The sequence below is a fragment of the Crocodylus siamensis genome, chromosome 1 (genome assembly GCF_052110815.1).
Source record: "Crocodylus siamensis isolate JL-2025a chromosome 1, ASM5211081v1, whole genome shotgun sequence".
Classification (NCBI taxonomy): domain Eukaryota; kingdom Metazoa; phylum Chordata; order Crocodylia; family Crocodylidae; genus Crocodylus; species Crocodylus siamensis.
In genome coordinates this window covers 26,541,712-26,557,670 of record NC_143395.1, presented here as the reverse complement: position 1 = coordinate 26,557,670, position 15,959 = coordinate 26,541,712, and the positions used below count along the sequence as shown (strand labels likewise).

At 43.8% G+C, this 15,959-nt stretch overlaps 1 protein-coding gene across 1 annotated transcript in view; it reads right to left on the bottom strand.

The window, feature by feature from the left end:
* Nucleotides 1-15,633, bottom strand: part of ADAM17 (ADAM metallopeptidase domain 17) — a 48,016-nt gene extending 32,383 nt beyond the window's left edge. Inside the window, exons 1-4 of the mRNA XM_090032360.1 lie at nt 15,425-15,633; nt 1,405-1,537; nt 816-949; nt 2-90 (exon numbers count right to left, since the gene is read on the bottom strand). Coding sequence (XP_089888486.1) covers nt 2-90; nt 816-949; nt 1,405-1,537; nt 15,425-15,530 — 462 coding nt within the window. The 5' untranslated portion in view covers nt 15,531-15,633. The remainder of the gene's footprint in view (nt 1; nt 91-815; nt 950-1,404; nt 1,538-15,424) is intronic.
* Between the last annotated feature and the right edge of the window lie 326 nt (nt 15,634-15,959).

The following is a 15,959-nucleotide window of genomic DNA, read 5'->3' as shown; positions in this document are numbered from 1 at the left end:
CCTCTATATTGTATTCTTCTCCATCAGTACTGATTCTTACAGTAAAGTCTTTGTCACCAATGTGTGCTACAACCTTAGAATTATGTTCACCTGGAAATGCAGAAGAGAAAAACATGAGCTAATTAAAAAGCTGTATCTTCTCTGTATCCTCTCTTCCTACCCCCCCCAAAAATAAATAAAAATTAAAAATTGATAGAGCCTTTGTATATTTTTTTTTCACTCTACAGCCAAACTGTCTTCCTGATCCTAGGCTGTAAGGTGTTATAGAGGTATATGAAAGATAATACTTTATAAACTCAAATTTACCTTAATACACAAAACTTAACTAACAGGTACTTGGCAAAATTGGGTTAAGATTGCTCAGGGAGTCAATAAAAGAATATGGAGTCTTTTAGTAACCAAGTAGTCTCTCTGGGATACACATGAGGCATCGCATGTTACAGAATTACTATCTGTGGGTTTCCTGTTTTGTCAACAAAAGATTTCAGTTCCAAATAGTATAAATCCAACATCTCAGCTGGATTTAACATCAACGTTATAATTTTAAAATTATCACAAGCAGCTGCAATGTGTTTTTTTCTGTAAAAACATACCTTGATTTTTTAAAACATAAGTTCTAAACCAATATATCAATACTTGTTGTACCAACCTGACAAAATTGTCCAGAAAAATCCTAAAAACAAATCTACTCATTCACCCTCACTGAATTTAAGGATATAAAGTGTCCCTGACATACCATTCATCCTAGGCCAACAACACTTCACAAAGTTGCACTACATCAGCATTGACACATGTAGAGTCTAGTCCATACTAACCAACAACATGTCCAGTGAAGAATTCTTGCCAGTGGACACGATACTCCTTTTCCTTGCCTTTACCATCCACAATTAATGCTTTAAATTTTTCTGAAAAGTGTTCAGCAGTTGCAGTTAAGTATAATTTAAAGTGCCTGTAAGAAAATTTTCTTTTGTTAATTCCAAGCGAGCAATATCTGCAGAGACAACAGATATATTAGCTTTCAGTTTTACTTAAAGGTCTTGACATTAGAAGACACTGGTTCTTCGACCAGTAAGGTACAAGCATACGCTTATACAGTAAGTGTGACAGACTGCATAAAGAACCATTCAAAACATCAATGAACAGTCAAAAGTGCTCACTAAAGAAACTATTTTTTTCATGTTAAGTAGTGTGCAAAATTGCCCTCTTTTCAAGGTATTTGGGTAAGGTAGGTTTCTTTTGTACTGCTGGCCTGAGAAAGCCAGACCAGAAACATTAACAAAACAAGTGAAGTAAAAACAATTTCCCAATAGTGCAGTTTCCTGAAAAGCAAAAGCAATTCAATTCAGAGGATAAAGAATCTCATAAAAATGAAGGGATAATATTAAACCAGAATGTATCACTTACCTATGCAAAGCTGAAAAACTTAATAGCCTTTCTACATGCGTCTCTGGCTGGAGGTCCCTTTTTCTTAAAGAGTGCTGCTGGATATTTGACTGAGAGAGAACGTCAAAATCTGAGAGCATAGATTCAAGCCCCTCTGCAAGAGAGACAGGGAAAGTAAGTTGAGAGGTACGCAAGCATTAAAACAAACAAAAGCACACTGTGGCATCCGGCTCTAAGTCAAGAAGTTTCCAAAGCCTGAGTGTATTTTATTCTTTCAATCTGATGTTATAGCACAAAAGAAGTGATGCTTTCAATCAATTAAATAAGGTTGCTTTGATTAAGCTCAAAAACTGGATGTAGGGACCATCATTCATTTAGCACACAAGACATACAATTGCAACCCAACCCTTCCCTCCTTTTAATCAGGGTGTCCAAGAGCTATTTATAATACAAAAAATATTTACAAACTATGATAAGTTTCACGTTCAACTTGTAGTACTTGCTCTAGCTGCTGTAAACTCCCCTGCCATGGGGTCATGACTGCACGTCAGAAAAAAAGCTGGTGATGATTATGCAATTCTAGCACTGAGCCAGGATCATGGTTCTGTGGCAAAGGTAACTTGATTTCTTCCTTATACTCCCAAGAGGCTTTTGCTGCATTTATTTACTTCAGTACACAGAACTGACACATCAGAAGTGGACTCCAGTAAAAAAAAAAAAAAAAAAAAAGGGGGGGGGGGGGACTTCCACAGAACGCCATCTCAGAGACAGCCATGCTAAGAACCTAACTGCCCAGTCACTTAAACCACGACCTACCTGGCTACACTCAGTTCCAATATTACTAGATTGGTGGTTAAACCCCTGGGGGAATCGACAGACCATGTCCAAAGGGTCTGCAAAAGATCATTCAAAAGTATGAAAATACCCACGCTTACGTTTGAGAGGTCTGCACCTCCATTCAAAATTTTCCATTCAACTTTTTATTTTATTTATTTAAGGTGTCCAAGGGGTCGGTACCCCCATTTAATGTTTTTTTAGGTGTCCGCAAATGAAAAAAGGTTGAAAAACTACTGTACTAGATCACTGAATAAGTAATACTACAAGGCAACCAACTTTTACAGGGCTCTTGGTCACTGAAAACCATCAATTAGAAATCCTGTCAGTAAAAAGATTACAAGTAACTTCAAGACCCCCAGCACCCCATCCCAACCTCTCACTTATGCCTGTGGGCTCCAAGAGGTCCTGGATCATCGCAGTATCAGCAGCCACCACTCTAAGGTGCAAGGGTGTGTATTAGGGTACAGGAGCTTGAAGGAAGCCTGGGCAAGGACCATGCCTTCCTGCTTCGTGGCACTGCATAAGCACTTGTAGGAAAGATACTCCCTCCCCCATCCTGGTCCCCAACTGAAGTAGGCTTATTATGTTGCAACATTAAAAAAGTGTGGGTGGGGGGTTTTTTTCCTTTCTTTTTTTCCCTGTACCACCACTCCTCCCCCCACCACTTGGGAAGTGCAATGCAGTTGCAACCCTCCGGACACTTTATTTTGCGATTCCCAGTTTCATAGTTTTTTTAGCAGCTGGAAGGGACCTTACAGATCATCAGGTCCAGCCCCCCAGCAGTTGGGCAGGAGAGACTGCTGGGGTCAGATGACCCCAGCAAGATGGGTATCAAGACATGTTTTGAACTACTTTTTTGTTCAAAAACCATTCAGGAAGGAAGCTGGTTGAGATAACTGGTCATATATAGACATTTGATGAGCTTACTGCTATGATGGGGAAATATACCTAATGAAGATGGCCCACTTTGTGAGATATATTGAGAACTTTCAATTGTTCACTATGTATTTTAGAGATACGCCGAAGTAACTAGAATCAAGGATAGGTCCTCATCTTTAGGAACATACTGAAATTGAGGCGACAGATGATTTGTAGGCCGATTGTGGCACTGGACACTTATAACAGCCAGCCCCCCCGCCACTACCTGGCATTCCCACCCCTGACTGGCCAACATTTTGCACTCCTACAATGGTTTTTAAAATAGACAAACCTGGTTAAGGAAGTTTTCCTTCCAGCGTACATTTGTTTGAGGAGATTCACAATTTGTTACAAGCAGCATCCCCATAGCTAGCCTGTTGCAGACTGAAAACTGTTAATCAGATCAGCAGTGAGAAAACATCTTTGAAAAAGTTTTGTTTGGACTTTAAAGCCATTGTGATTTGCTGCTTCGGGCACAAGGGGCAATAAAACAGGTGTTCCACAACTCAGTTACCCCTCACAGATTGAACACAAAGGCTGAAAGACAGGCAATTCTTTTTGCCCTAGGTCAGGGTTCTTCTCCCATAGGAGTATTTAGGGAAGAAACTGGCAGAAGATCAGTTGGATAAAAACTAGGAAAGGAAGAGGATTGCTGCACTATCAGATAAGGGTTAGCCTCTCACTGCTGTCAGCTATAGTCTACCCTTTCCTGTCTGGACAAGTGGAACTACAAGAGTCCTATTCTGCCTACACAATACACTCTTGCCTTGCCCTCCGGAGTAGCCTTACATACACACAAGGAAGTATTATGAGAAACAAGAAACAGAGTGCAAGGAGATGAGTAACAGGACTTAAGACACAGAAACCAATAACACAGCGTGCTAATCAGACACTTCTAATCTCTGTAGTAGTGCAACAAAAAGGCACTTGTTAAATTTCAATGCAAACATACGTACAACAGCTAAAAGGACAATTTACTTGCAACATCATTGACTCCTAGAACACGATACTATCGATATGATTTGGTGGATTAAGTCAGGTATCAAAAGTGTAAGGAAAAAATATATGATCTAGCTGTATCTGATAGCACACGAGTCAAAAATCTCTCCGTAAAATAGATTTTAAAACCTACAAAAGAGGGATTCAACTTTCCAAATTATCTAGCCTTTAATAAAAGGTAAATTGTAACTATGTGAATAAAACACGCACACATCCAGCCCTAAGGTCTGACTTATAAGAACTTACTGCAGAATTGGGGCCACAGTAAGTAAATTAATAGTGGCCAAATTTTACCACTTCTTTGGTCTGTATTCTCTCCTCACTTTTGTATGGCTGACCTCCTTCCTTCAAACATCTACAGTCTTTCCCCACTGAGCTTCCATAATGCTGTGCTGGCTCTGATCTTCCCTGCTGTTTCTTTCAAAGGCTTACCTCCTCCTTTCTGTCACAGCACAGCTCAGCTCCATTCTTGGCCCCTGCTCCTCCTCATCTGTAGTTTTTCCTTATGGGGGGGCAGAGGAGTTTGTTATCTCTTTTGTACGGAGAATCCCAAAATCTTCCTCTCAATCCTCCTGCCTACTAGGACAACTCCTAAACTCTCCCAAAACCCTGAAAGCAAAACCTCGACTCACCTTAATGGTCACCACTAATTCCTTCTTTTTCTCTCCTAGACTTTAAGCAGCTAGAAATTGTTTTCAACTGTAGAGTTTTAACACTGAAAGAAATAGAGACTATTTTTTTAAAGAAATTACACATTAGTAAGTCTTACATCAGATTATCTACATCAACAAAGACCTTAAGAATTTACAGTCCCTGCTAGAATAATCATTAATTCAAGATGGGGCAAGTTCCCCTTCTAGTAGTCAGCTACCACAGTTGTTCTCAAAATCTGAGTCAAGGCAACCCTTGGAAAAATATGCCAGCTCTTAGCTTTCATTCATGCTAGCTTTCACCCTGGCTGAGCATCACTGAGTTCCCAGGTTAACTGCCAGTGCTCTCTCCCCACAATCACCTGAATCCCCAAGATCCAAAAAAAATCCTACTATCTCATCCCTAATACCTTGCTCTGAAAGCAAGTAGTATGTGAGATCAGCCTTTTCATAAACACCCATTTGAATTATACAAATTTAGATATACAAAGGCACAGTCTGCCTGAAGACACTGAATTTTAACTTAGAAAACGTAAATAAACTATTTTAAGTCCTGTCCAAGGTCATTGGGTGGCATGGAAAAAAAAAGGAAAAACCTGTAGTCAATTCAAGTACTCCAGCAGTATAAAAATATACCTGAGAGATTTTTTTTAAAAGTTACAAACACAAGATTATTTTCCAAGTTAAGAAGTGGTTCCAGGGATAGCACATTTGTAAGTGCATAAATTCAATTTTTACTCCTTTTGTTTCAAAAGATATTGGGAGGACAACTCTGAAGACTGAAATCCAAGAAAATGCATAGAAATATAAACAATTCTTCAAAGTCAGGAGGTATCTGTGACAGTCTCTGCAACTGCTCAATGCTTGACGTGCCTGCTGGCACTGAAAAAAAGGTGTCAACCAGTGCTCTTTTTGCATCATTAACTGATGGCACACTAGTCTCAATCCAGCTCTAGATCTCATTTACCATCCAAAATGCCTTATGATAACTCTCCAGTTGAACCAAGTTTGGTTCCCTAGGGGTGAACGGTTCCTTGGTGAACCTCCCCAGAACACATTCATTTCTAATAGCAAGGTTACTTGTAAAGCTGGTTTAATTAAATCAATCAGCTGAAACAGAATAATAAATGTAAACCTCATTTTAGTAGCTATTACTACCTGAATTTAGAATATATTCTGCTAAAGTAAAATTCCATGGTACTCCTTAACTTTATTGTTTAAACTTTCCAATTTGTGATCTAAAATCAAAACCCTGATCTAGAATACACAAATGAAAAAAATTATAGAAGCACTTGTGCAGAAAACATCCCCTGTAAACAGGTTATTCCACAACAGTGAATTGTAGGTGCTCTGCATCTGGTACTGACCAATACAGACAGAATATGAGGTAAATGGGAACAACGGTCTTCTCACCAGCAAATCTTGCACTGCTACTAATCTAGATAATTCCTAACTCTAGATTACCCACCCTATTTTGTTTACCAAGCATACACCAACCAAAGTACCCAAACTGGAATCAAAAAGTGATAGGGTAAATCAGGCTTATTACTAGGAAACCTCTCTCAAAATCTGTTCAATTTCCACATACACTAAACATGGTTTGGCCACTCTGGCCTCCACAATTAAATCACTGATCTAGTGGTCCTAAACACACAACAGAGGAGCATGTACTGCATTCAGTCAAAGCAATATGATGCCCACTTAAGGCAGAATATATTGTATTTTCTTTTAAAACAATGCACTGAAAGTAAATAAGAAAGCTCTCTCAGACCTCAACATTATACTCAAAAAGAAATCAATGCAATACAGCAGCAGCACCTTAAACAAGAACAGCAACATATGACTTGGCTCTCATGAATCACGTGCTTTCATACATTCTTCAGTTAAAGAATGATTACATCATATGACTGTACCGTGCTCAAGAAAATACAATTTTTGTACTTTGTTCTGCAATCCAGAAGCTAACGGCTTCCAGGCTGAGCTATACAGTTGCACACTGGGGTCAAAGATACCACACACACAGAAATGCACATGAAAAAGGGTCTAAGTAGAAACCAAATGCAACCTGCCCAAGCTTTGCTTATGCTACTTCCTACTATTTATCCAGCTCTGTGTTTTTGGAAACAAACCTAAAACATTCTCGGCAGACATCTCCTTGGTGAGATGTTCTAGCACTAGACTCTGCATAGTGAGCCTTTTCACAGAGTGCACTGTGCAACACCTTCTGGACCTCTAGGACAGGGTAGGCAATCCCTGGCACGAGTGCCGAAGTGTGGAACGCAAAGGCATTTTGTTTGGCACACGTATCTTATGGGGAATTGGCTGGGGTTGTGCTGCTACAACAGGAATCAGGCCCCTCACAGTTCTCCCACCACCCACTCCCGACACAAATATTTTACAAGTGGAGGTTGTGGGTGTTTTTGGCCCAAAAACACTGCTGACCCCTGTTCTAAGGCTTGGGCTTAGACTCACTCATTGCAGGATGGTAATCTGCTGTTGAAAGCAAATTTAAGATGGGATAAAACTCTTGATAAGTTTAACAAAAACAAAGTCCCTCTCACTTTTGCTGCATGGTCACAAGAGAGTTTATGCTGGAAAAAAAAACCTAGTGCAAACCAAAACTTTTGTGCATAGGTGACACCTAAATTCTTATACCACCTACAGTGATGGATTTATCTGTAAATACTGAAATTCAAACACTATCTGTCCCTCAGGCCATAATTACCTTTTTCCTGGCTAACCCAGCAGAGTTGGACCTTAAGGAAAAATATAAAGGAAGATTATACTTTCACTATCAGTTTATATAAAAGTCATTTGATGACTATATTTTTCTTGTTGTCCAGCATGACATTTCAACTTGTGAATTCTAATAAGTAAAATTATGTTTGTAAATGCTAGCATTTTAGGAAAAGAAACATTATAATAGAAACAAGTCTCACAGATTTTTTTTTTTTATGTACTGTGCCATGTTATTCAAAACAAAAATGACTCTGATAACTCAGTTATAGAAAATATTGCCCAAGAAAAGCAAGTTGCATGCTCAGCATCCGTGAAGGAAGAAGACTTCTGCTTTGTGACACTTTTATGAGTCCCATTTTTAGATGTTTTATGACTGATTAACTTCAGAAGGGGGTAAGAATTTTAGGCAGGAGATTAAAACTGGCATTTAAGTCTCTAAGTGGTAGATTCAACATGATGCAAATATGGGAACATCTGGTCACGTCAAGACTATGAGGCCAATAGAAAACCTAGATGAATTTTTTTGATATTTGAATACCAAGATACTAAAAGACTTAAATACTCTCCTTCCAGGAGGTCTCTTAATAGGAAGCATATCAGTCAAAACAGACTGAAAGTTACCTAGTTCAATACCCCACCCATCACACTAGTTTGAGTTTGCTGAGGATGACAAGGCAGAACATAAGAGTGGGCAGTACATGGTGATCTACCTCTCACTTACGTCTGAACTTGGCCTGTAAGAAAAGAGAATAAGTCATTAAGCACAGGGATTAACATCCTTTAGAACAGGGGTGTCAAACATAGGGCCTGTCGGTCTCCCACAGACCCTGTGTGCCTCATGTGGCTCACTGAGCTGGCATGCAGGGAGCTCAGTCCATGGTGCATGCTGCATGCAGCACCTGCGCCAGACCGACCCAGAGCACTGACAGCCCATTTGCCAGATGAGTTTGCCACCCCCCTCCTGCCTTAGAAGAACTATTGTTGTATCACCAGTTGTATGAGATATGCATCAGAACTCCTTTTTACAACTTAAACTGTTGGCCACAACAACTTCCTGCGGTAACGTGTTCCACTGTCTAGTTTTGTATCATATGGAAAAGTTGCTTCTTTTAATCATTTTTTAATTTTTCACCATTGATTTCACTGAACACCCTTTCCCATTTTATGGGACAGGGAGAACAGAATTCCCAACCTAATCTGTCTGCATCATTAATTATTTTTGATATTTTATCACATCCTCTTTAAACTGAAAAAGCACAAACTTTTCAACATCTCTTCAAAAAGGAATTTTCCTATGCCCTTGGTCTGTCTTGCCAGCCATCTTTGACCACTTTTTAGTTCTGCAATATTATTTTAAGATAGAAACAGTGTTCAGCACTAGTCCACCTAAGGGGGGAGCTGAACCAACAACTTGTAGTAGAGCATTTTAGATCTATATTTTATATTAACCCATTTCTTACTCATCCCAATGTTGGTAGCTGTTAGTTGTGGAGTTCTCCAATGAGCTCAAGTTCCATTTCTTGAGCTGACGAAAAACTGTGCTGCTGTAATTTTTTCCCTTCAGTGTGCACGACATTGCATTTACTGACACTGAATTAGCCAGAGCGTTGCTCAGGAATTTAGGAAATACATTACACATCTCTTGGGTCCTGTCTAATCTCAGTAACTATGACATCTGAAAAATTCTCTATCTTCATTAGTCAAATTATTTCCAGATGACGAATGTATTAAAAACACAGGATCTAGCACAGAATCCAGGACCCCACTCTTAACATTTTAACAATGAAAACTGACCCACATAGTAATCCACAGCAAATTCTTAACAATCACTTCATCATCATTTAGCTTCTTCAGCAGCCTTGAGGCAACCATGCCAACTACTTCATTAAACACATTAAAACAATGTTAAACATTTAGTGAAGCAGCTTTCCTTTGCAGAAATCATGCCAATTAGTTATGACCATATCAGTTTTCTGTTATTCTGCTTTCATAATTTCAAATTTGCCAGGCTCACATCAGGCAAGGCTGTCCAACTGGTGGCTTAGAGGCCACATGGGGCCCCTGAGGGGTGAAACTGCAGTCCCAGACTTTGTCCAGGCACCTCTGCTCACTTCACTTTTTTCTGCCAAAGTCCCTGGGCTCCCCCTCTTTCTCCAGCTTCTGCTGCCTGTCTCTCCATCCCTGGGGCATAGCAGAAAGGTGCAGCCTGTTGGCTGAGGAATCAGATGGTCAGAGGTCTTGGAAGGACATAGGGAACTTGCGCAGTACATGCTGTGGGGAACAACACAGAAGTGGAAAAAACGTAACACAGCAGGGACAGGCTCACACATCACATTAGGAGCCCAGGCAGTAATGAGGAGCACATGTGGCACTCCATGGGACTCATGCAGCATGTAGCAGGGTGGCTTGCAGCCCCCAATCACCCAGGAGTTGGACAGCCCTGATATAAGGTGTACCAATCTATAACTCCCTGGGATCACTCAGTACCCTTCCAAAATATAGGCACCCATGGGCAGATCTGTAATTTTGAGACAGGGGCTGCAGATGGTGAGATGCATCATCACATAAAAAAACAACACTTGCTTCCAATTAAAAATAAACTAGAAGCTTTACTAACATGCTAGGGGCCTGGGGCTGTATGATTCAGTTTAAGATTAAAGCAAACACAAAGATAATTTCACTGGGATGGTTTAAAAACCACCTGCAGGGCTGTGAAATAGCAGCTCCATCATTACCAAGAGCAAGCAGACAGCAGCAGCAGAGAACAAATGGTAGTTTGATTCATGGAACATCAAGACCATTAAAAAGAAGAAAGAATCATTAATACCTGTGAAATAAAGTGTATAGATAGGATTGGGCAGATTAGAATGAGCTATTTAAGTCAACTTATTCCCTCAACACTGCCCAACTAGAAATGCTGCTGCTACTGCCAGGCAGTTGGTTTTAAACTTTGGGTGGAGCAGGAATCCAGGTGGGGTGCAAGTGCACCAGATAACCCACACCACACTGCTGAAACCATCCCTGCAGGTATCTCATTTGTCACCCTGCAGTTCCTAGACTATTTTAAATGAGATGGGATATTTTTACTAGCACCTGAGCTTCTCCATTGAGTTCCTTCAGAAATGTTTACTGTATTGGGCCGGCTGGCTTACTGCACTTTAAACAATCAATTTATCACGCACTTCTTCCAGCATCTCACTCTGAAAATGCTGGTCTCTGATACTAGGCAAAAGCAAGTCCGAGGCAGGCTAACTCAAAAACATCATTCATCTTCTCAGCTGCTTTCTAATCTTCCTCACTACCTTCTCTTAATCCCTGGTGATCCAGCACAGCCACCTGCTTCCAATAGAATCATCAGAGAATCACAGAAGTCGGGTCAGAAGGGGCCTTGCAGATCTTCAAGTCCAACCCCCTGCCTGGGCAGGAGAAAAAGTGGGCTCAAATGACTCCAGCCAGGTAGGCATCAAGCCTTTCTTAAAAGACCCCCAGTGTAGGAGCCAGCACCGCTTCTCTTGGAAGTTGGTTCCAGATAGAGAGTCCCTTGTGGGTTTTTTTGTCATTTTATTTTTTGTTTTGTTTTTACACACTTAGCTATCTGCCCTTCCAACCCAAATTTCCACTCTTCTCTTTTCCCCTCTTACTTACTGCCTGCTAAAATGAGCTGTTTATTGGCTTCACTTGGGTCAGACTGCCAAGTTTTGAAGGATTTCCATTTGGCTTGAATAGCCTCTTGAAACCTGCCATTGACATAATGGTTATACTCCTTGTCCTCCTGGTTCCTTTTCTGTTCAGCAGCATGGATGTTTTCAGGGACGCCTACTGCCAATTAAGCTAGCCCCCATATAGCCTCCAGGATTTTACTTTAAACTTTAAGGTCCTTTTGATTACATTATAAAAAGAAGATTTAAAAATCTGTTAAAAAAACTGTTGCTCCTTGGTACCCACTGGCTATTGAACCCAGTTACACTGGGGTCATAGAATCATAGAAAATGAGGGCTGGAACCCCCTGCTCAAAGCAGAACCATCTCCAACCAGATCATCTTAGCCAAAGCTGTGTCTATCCAGGTCTTAAAATCCTCCAAGGATGGAGATTCCACAACCTCTCTGGATAACCTGTTCCAGGACTTTACTACCCTCCCAGAAAGTTTTTCCTAATATCTAACCTAAACTTCCCTTGCTGGAACTTGAGACCATTGCTCCTGGTCACTGCTATTTAGCAGTTCAGTTCCTACTGTGACCCAGAGGATTCCCCATCGGTCTTGGACTTCCTCATGGCACAGGGGCATCCAACCTTTTTGAATGTGGGGCTGGATCATGAACTTTATCACCCAGGGGGCCACAGAAGCAGGTGCTTGTGCGGCCTGTCCAGTCCGGCCACAGCCGGGGGGGGGGGGGGGAAAGCAGGGGTCAAGGGGCACTGCCTGACCCCACCGTGTCCTCCATGCCACCTGGGCAGCCTCGAGGATGCTTCCACACCTGCACACCTGGGCTCAGCAGCCAGAGGGACACACGGGGACCCTACAGGGAGGTGCGGGACGTACAGGGACTCCCACCTGCTCTTTCTCCCCTGGGGCAGCCCGGGCCTGACCAGCAGGGCTCCCTCCCTCCCCAGGGCCCACGACTCACCACCCCCAGTGCAATGTCTGTGGGCGCAGAGGGATGCGGGGAGGCAGGAGTGGTGCCAGCTTCCTGCCCCTACAGCCACAGCGGCATCTCCCTTAGGCCCAGCCACAGCATCCGCAACACCTGCGCCCACCCACCCACTGCACCACAACCTGCTCCAGCCTGCACAGCCAGTGAGGACCAGCACAGGGCAGGGCCAGCATGCAAATGAGGAAGGGAGGGGCAGGATTAGGAAGTGACACCATGAAATGAAGGGGGAGGGGAGGGGAGGAGCCACACCACATCGGCGATGTCAAGTTGATGCAGTGCATGTGGGAACCTTGTCCCTTCCCCAGCCCTTCAGCAGCCATTAGGAAGCTGCTGAGGGAGGGACAAGGGGTGGGAATAAAAGTAAACAGTGTTTACTTTTGTTTCCCATCGCAGCACCTCAGGCCTCAAAAAATGGCTTGGCGGGCTGAATGGCAGCCCCACGGGCCATGTGTTAGCTAAGCCTGTCATAGCATAACCATGCAGCCACCAGCCACCAGAAAGAAGATAAAATGTTCTCTCTCCTTGCCAATAGCCTATCAATGCAACACAGCTTGTTAGGAAAACTACCAAACAAGGATTTCAAAGAACTCCAAATGCCGAAAAACTAAAAAACAAACAAACACAAATAATTTCAGATCTCCTCAAAAGCTTTGGCAAAAGCTTGGACTAAAAAAGCCAAATTTTAATTTTATAATGCACATTCTGTGTTCTGAGTAACTGTGAACACACACTGCTTAGTAACAAGAAAACACTGATAATACTGGCACTTAAGATGGAATTAATTAGGCCTATGTTTGTCAACCAGGGTGCCGTGGATGCCAAAATAAACCCAGAGATGTCTAGTATAAAACTATGGTGTCAAAAATATTATGGACACTCATGGTCTTTCTGAGGGGACAGAGGTTGCAACAGAATTACTTTATTGTTTTTCCATAATCAAAAAATGAATGAAAGCTAAGAGTTGACATTTTCCAGGGGGGGGTCTCAAGCTTAACAGGTGATGCCTTGAGTCTAAAAAGGCTGAGAACCACTGACTTAAGCTCAATTCCACATTGCTAACATGAGAGAAAAGTAAAGAACATCACTAATGCATCTCATTAGGAACAAAACTACCAGCATTGCTTCAGGAGCTCAGGATTAGCTGAACAAATTGATATTTTATGACTGTTTATGGATTTGAAGCTGATCACCTCAAAGAAGAATATTTAAGAGCAAGAATATGTTTTAATCTGTAAAGGATAATTTTCCTTTTTACAGCAATAGTTTAAGGGAAAAATTCATTTGAAAAAAATTACATTTCTTTCAGAAGTTAATAACTAGAATCATTAACTGAAACTAGCAAATAGTAGTCCTGTCTTCCCGCAGATGACTTATTTTGAGCACTTAATACCTTAGTTCAAGGATAGTCAAGATACCAGTGTGCCAGATCCAACCCACTGAGCCCTATTATCCAGCCCTGGGCCTTGAGTTGTGGCCAGTCTGGTACATGCTGTGTGGCTCATATACAGGGCCTAGACCCAGACTGCACATGGCATCCACCCCATCCAATCTGGGATGTGTGCCCCATTAATGTGGGTCTTGGACTGGCTGGAGCAAGTGCCTTGTGCGGCACAGTCCTGAACCAGCTGGAGTCAGCATGTGGGGAACCCCTAGCACACAGACTTGATTCAAGGGGCTCGTGAATCAGACCCACACCATTCATGGGCCTGATGAGTTCGACACCTTAGGGTGCCTTAGGTAATTCCACTGCCCTTCCATATAATAATATGTCCAGATCCATCCCTTCCTGCAAAGGCACTTTTAAAGAGAAGAGCAGAAACTCCTTAAATTTTTATTAGAGGACGTGTCACTATTTACTGTTTAAAGGGCTGTTTCTTAGGAATCTGAATTGAAAAAAAAAGTTACTCAATATCACATGATTCACCTTGTCATTGTTCCTTAAATAAGCTCCTCGCTCCCCACCCCCCTTCATTTTAATCCTATCTAGTTTAGTTTCCCCTATTTACATTTCGCATTTCACCAAATTTGGACAATGGGCCTGAGCTGGCCAACTGTTTCCCAGCTCCGGCACACCAGCATAAGGTTGCTTTGTCTGGGTCTCCATTATTACGAAGGAAAAGTTTTGATATAAAATGAAATTTGGTGCAGTTCAACAACACATCCCTTCTCCTCCTCACCGGCAGCCGTCACTAAACAAGACCGGAACTTCAGGCCCCGTCTCTGGACTTAATTCACACAGTTCAGGCCAACAGATGGAAAACCCCTTCCGCTCCACGAGCAAAACCCACTCCAGGCAGCGCCGCTTCAACCTCCCTGCGGAGAAGGACCTTACACACACACGTGCAGAGATGCATGCTCTTTCTATCTATCTGTTACTATAACTTGGGGGCACACATGATCTTCCTGTCTGTTCCTAGTACCTGGGGGGCCGCTCCCTACAGGGGTCTGCCCAGGGGTGAACAGGCCCTGCTGCTAATTCAGACCCTCCGCAAGAGGGGGAGTGGGGACACGAGACACAAGTGACTTGGCCAAGGGGACATGCAGAGGACAACCTCCTACACCGAGTGGCATCAAGACCCGTTCACCACCAGTCCTTGCACACTGTGCGCTCAGCCACAGCAATGCTGGGGACCAGGCCTGGATACCCCCAACCCTCACCTCCCATAAGTGTGGGGGACAACTGCCAATTGCTGCCCCCCATCCAGCCACCACTTCACCACTCCCCATCCTCACCTCAACCTCCCCTTTTCCCACAAGCTTTTGAAGTGATATCACCTAATGACCCCAATTGCCCCTCCCCTAAACTCCTTGTGGGATGGGAAAAACCATAGCTGAAGTGCCCTGCCACCCCCACCACCCAGCAGGGGGGGGATCCCCACAGACACTCCCAGCAATGGTCTCTCCCACCTTCTCCCTCTCTGCCCCCATGCACCCCAGTAGTGGGCTCTCCTATTTTCTCCCCTACAGACATTAACATCCCCCCAGCACCTGGCAGTGGTTTCTCCCATGCCCCCCTTTACAGGGATCGTGTACACCCCCAGCTCCCCCCTGGGCAAATGGTCTCTCCCATCATCTGCCCCACACAGAGACCCCCCAGTCCCCCGCAATGATCCCTCCCATCTGCCCCACAGAGACCCCCCCCCCCGCAGTAGTCTCTCCCATCTGGCCCACACAGAGACTCCCCCCTCCCCCACAGTGGTCTATCCCATCTACCCCCCGCCCAGCAGCGGTCTCTCCCCCCTTACCGTACTGCGGGTTCCCGCGGCGCTGCCACGCGTTGCCGAGCCCCGGCGCCCCGCCCAGCACCTCCAGGGCCGCGAGCAGCGTGCACAGCCAGAACCGGAGCCTCATGGTCCGAGCGCGACCTCACGGGGCTCCGGGGCAGCCCGCGCCACCCCGCCCTGCCCTGACGGGCCCACACCCGGAAGCCGGTCGGCGCGGGGCATTGTGGGTACGGGGTCGCCGCCATTTTGCCGCCCCTCCTTCCACCGCGGTAGCGTCACCGCTCAGCCCCGCCCCCGCGGGGAGGCGGTAATGGGAACACGCGCTGTGTTTGTCACTTCCGTTCCGATGGTTTTCCCACCCGGCACACACAGCTGGATTGGGGCCAAGCATTTTCCTCCTAACTCCCCTCCAACGGGTTTGGTCTCAGATCCCCCTCACCCCCCAGCGGGATAGCTGGATTGGACCTTTTGCACAGCTCTATCAGACTCAGGGTGTCCCCACCCCCGCACAGCTGGATCGAGCCCAACCCTCTCCATGCACAGCTGGATTGGCCCC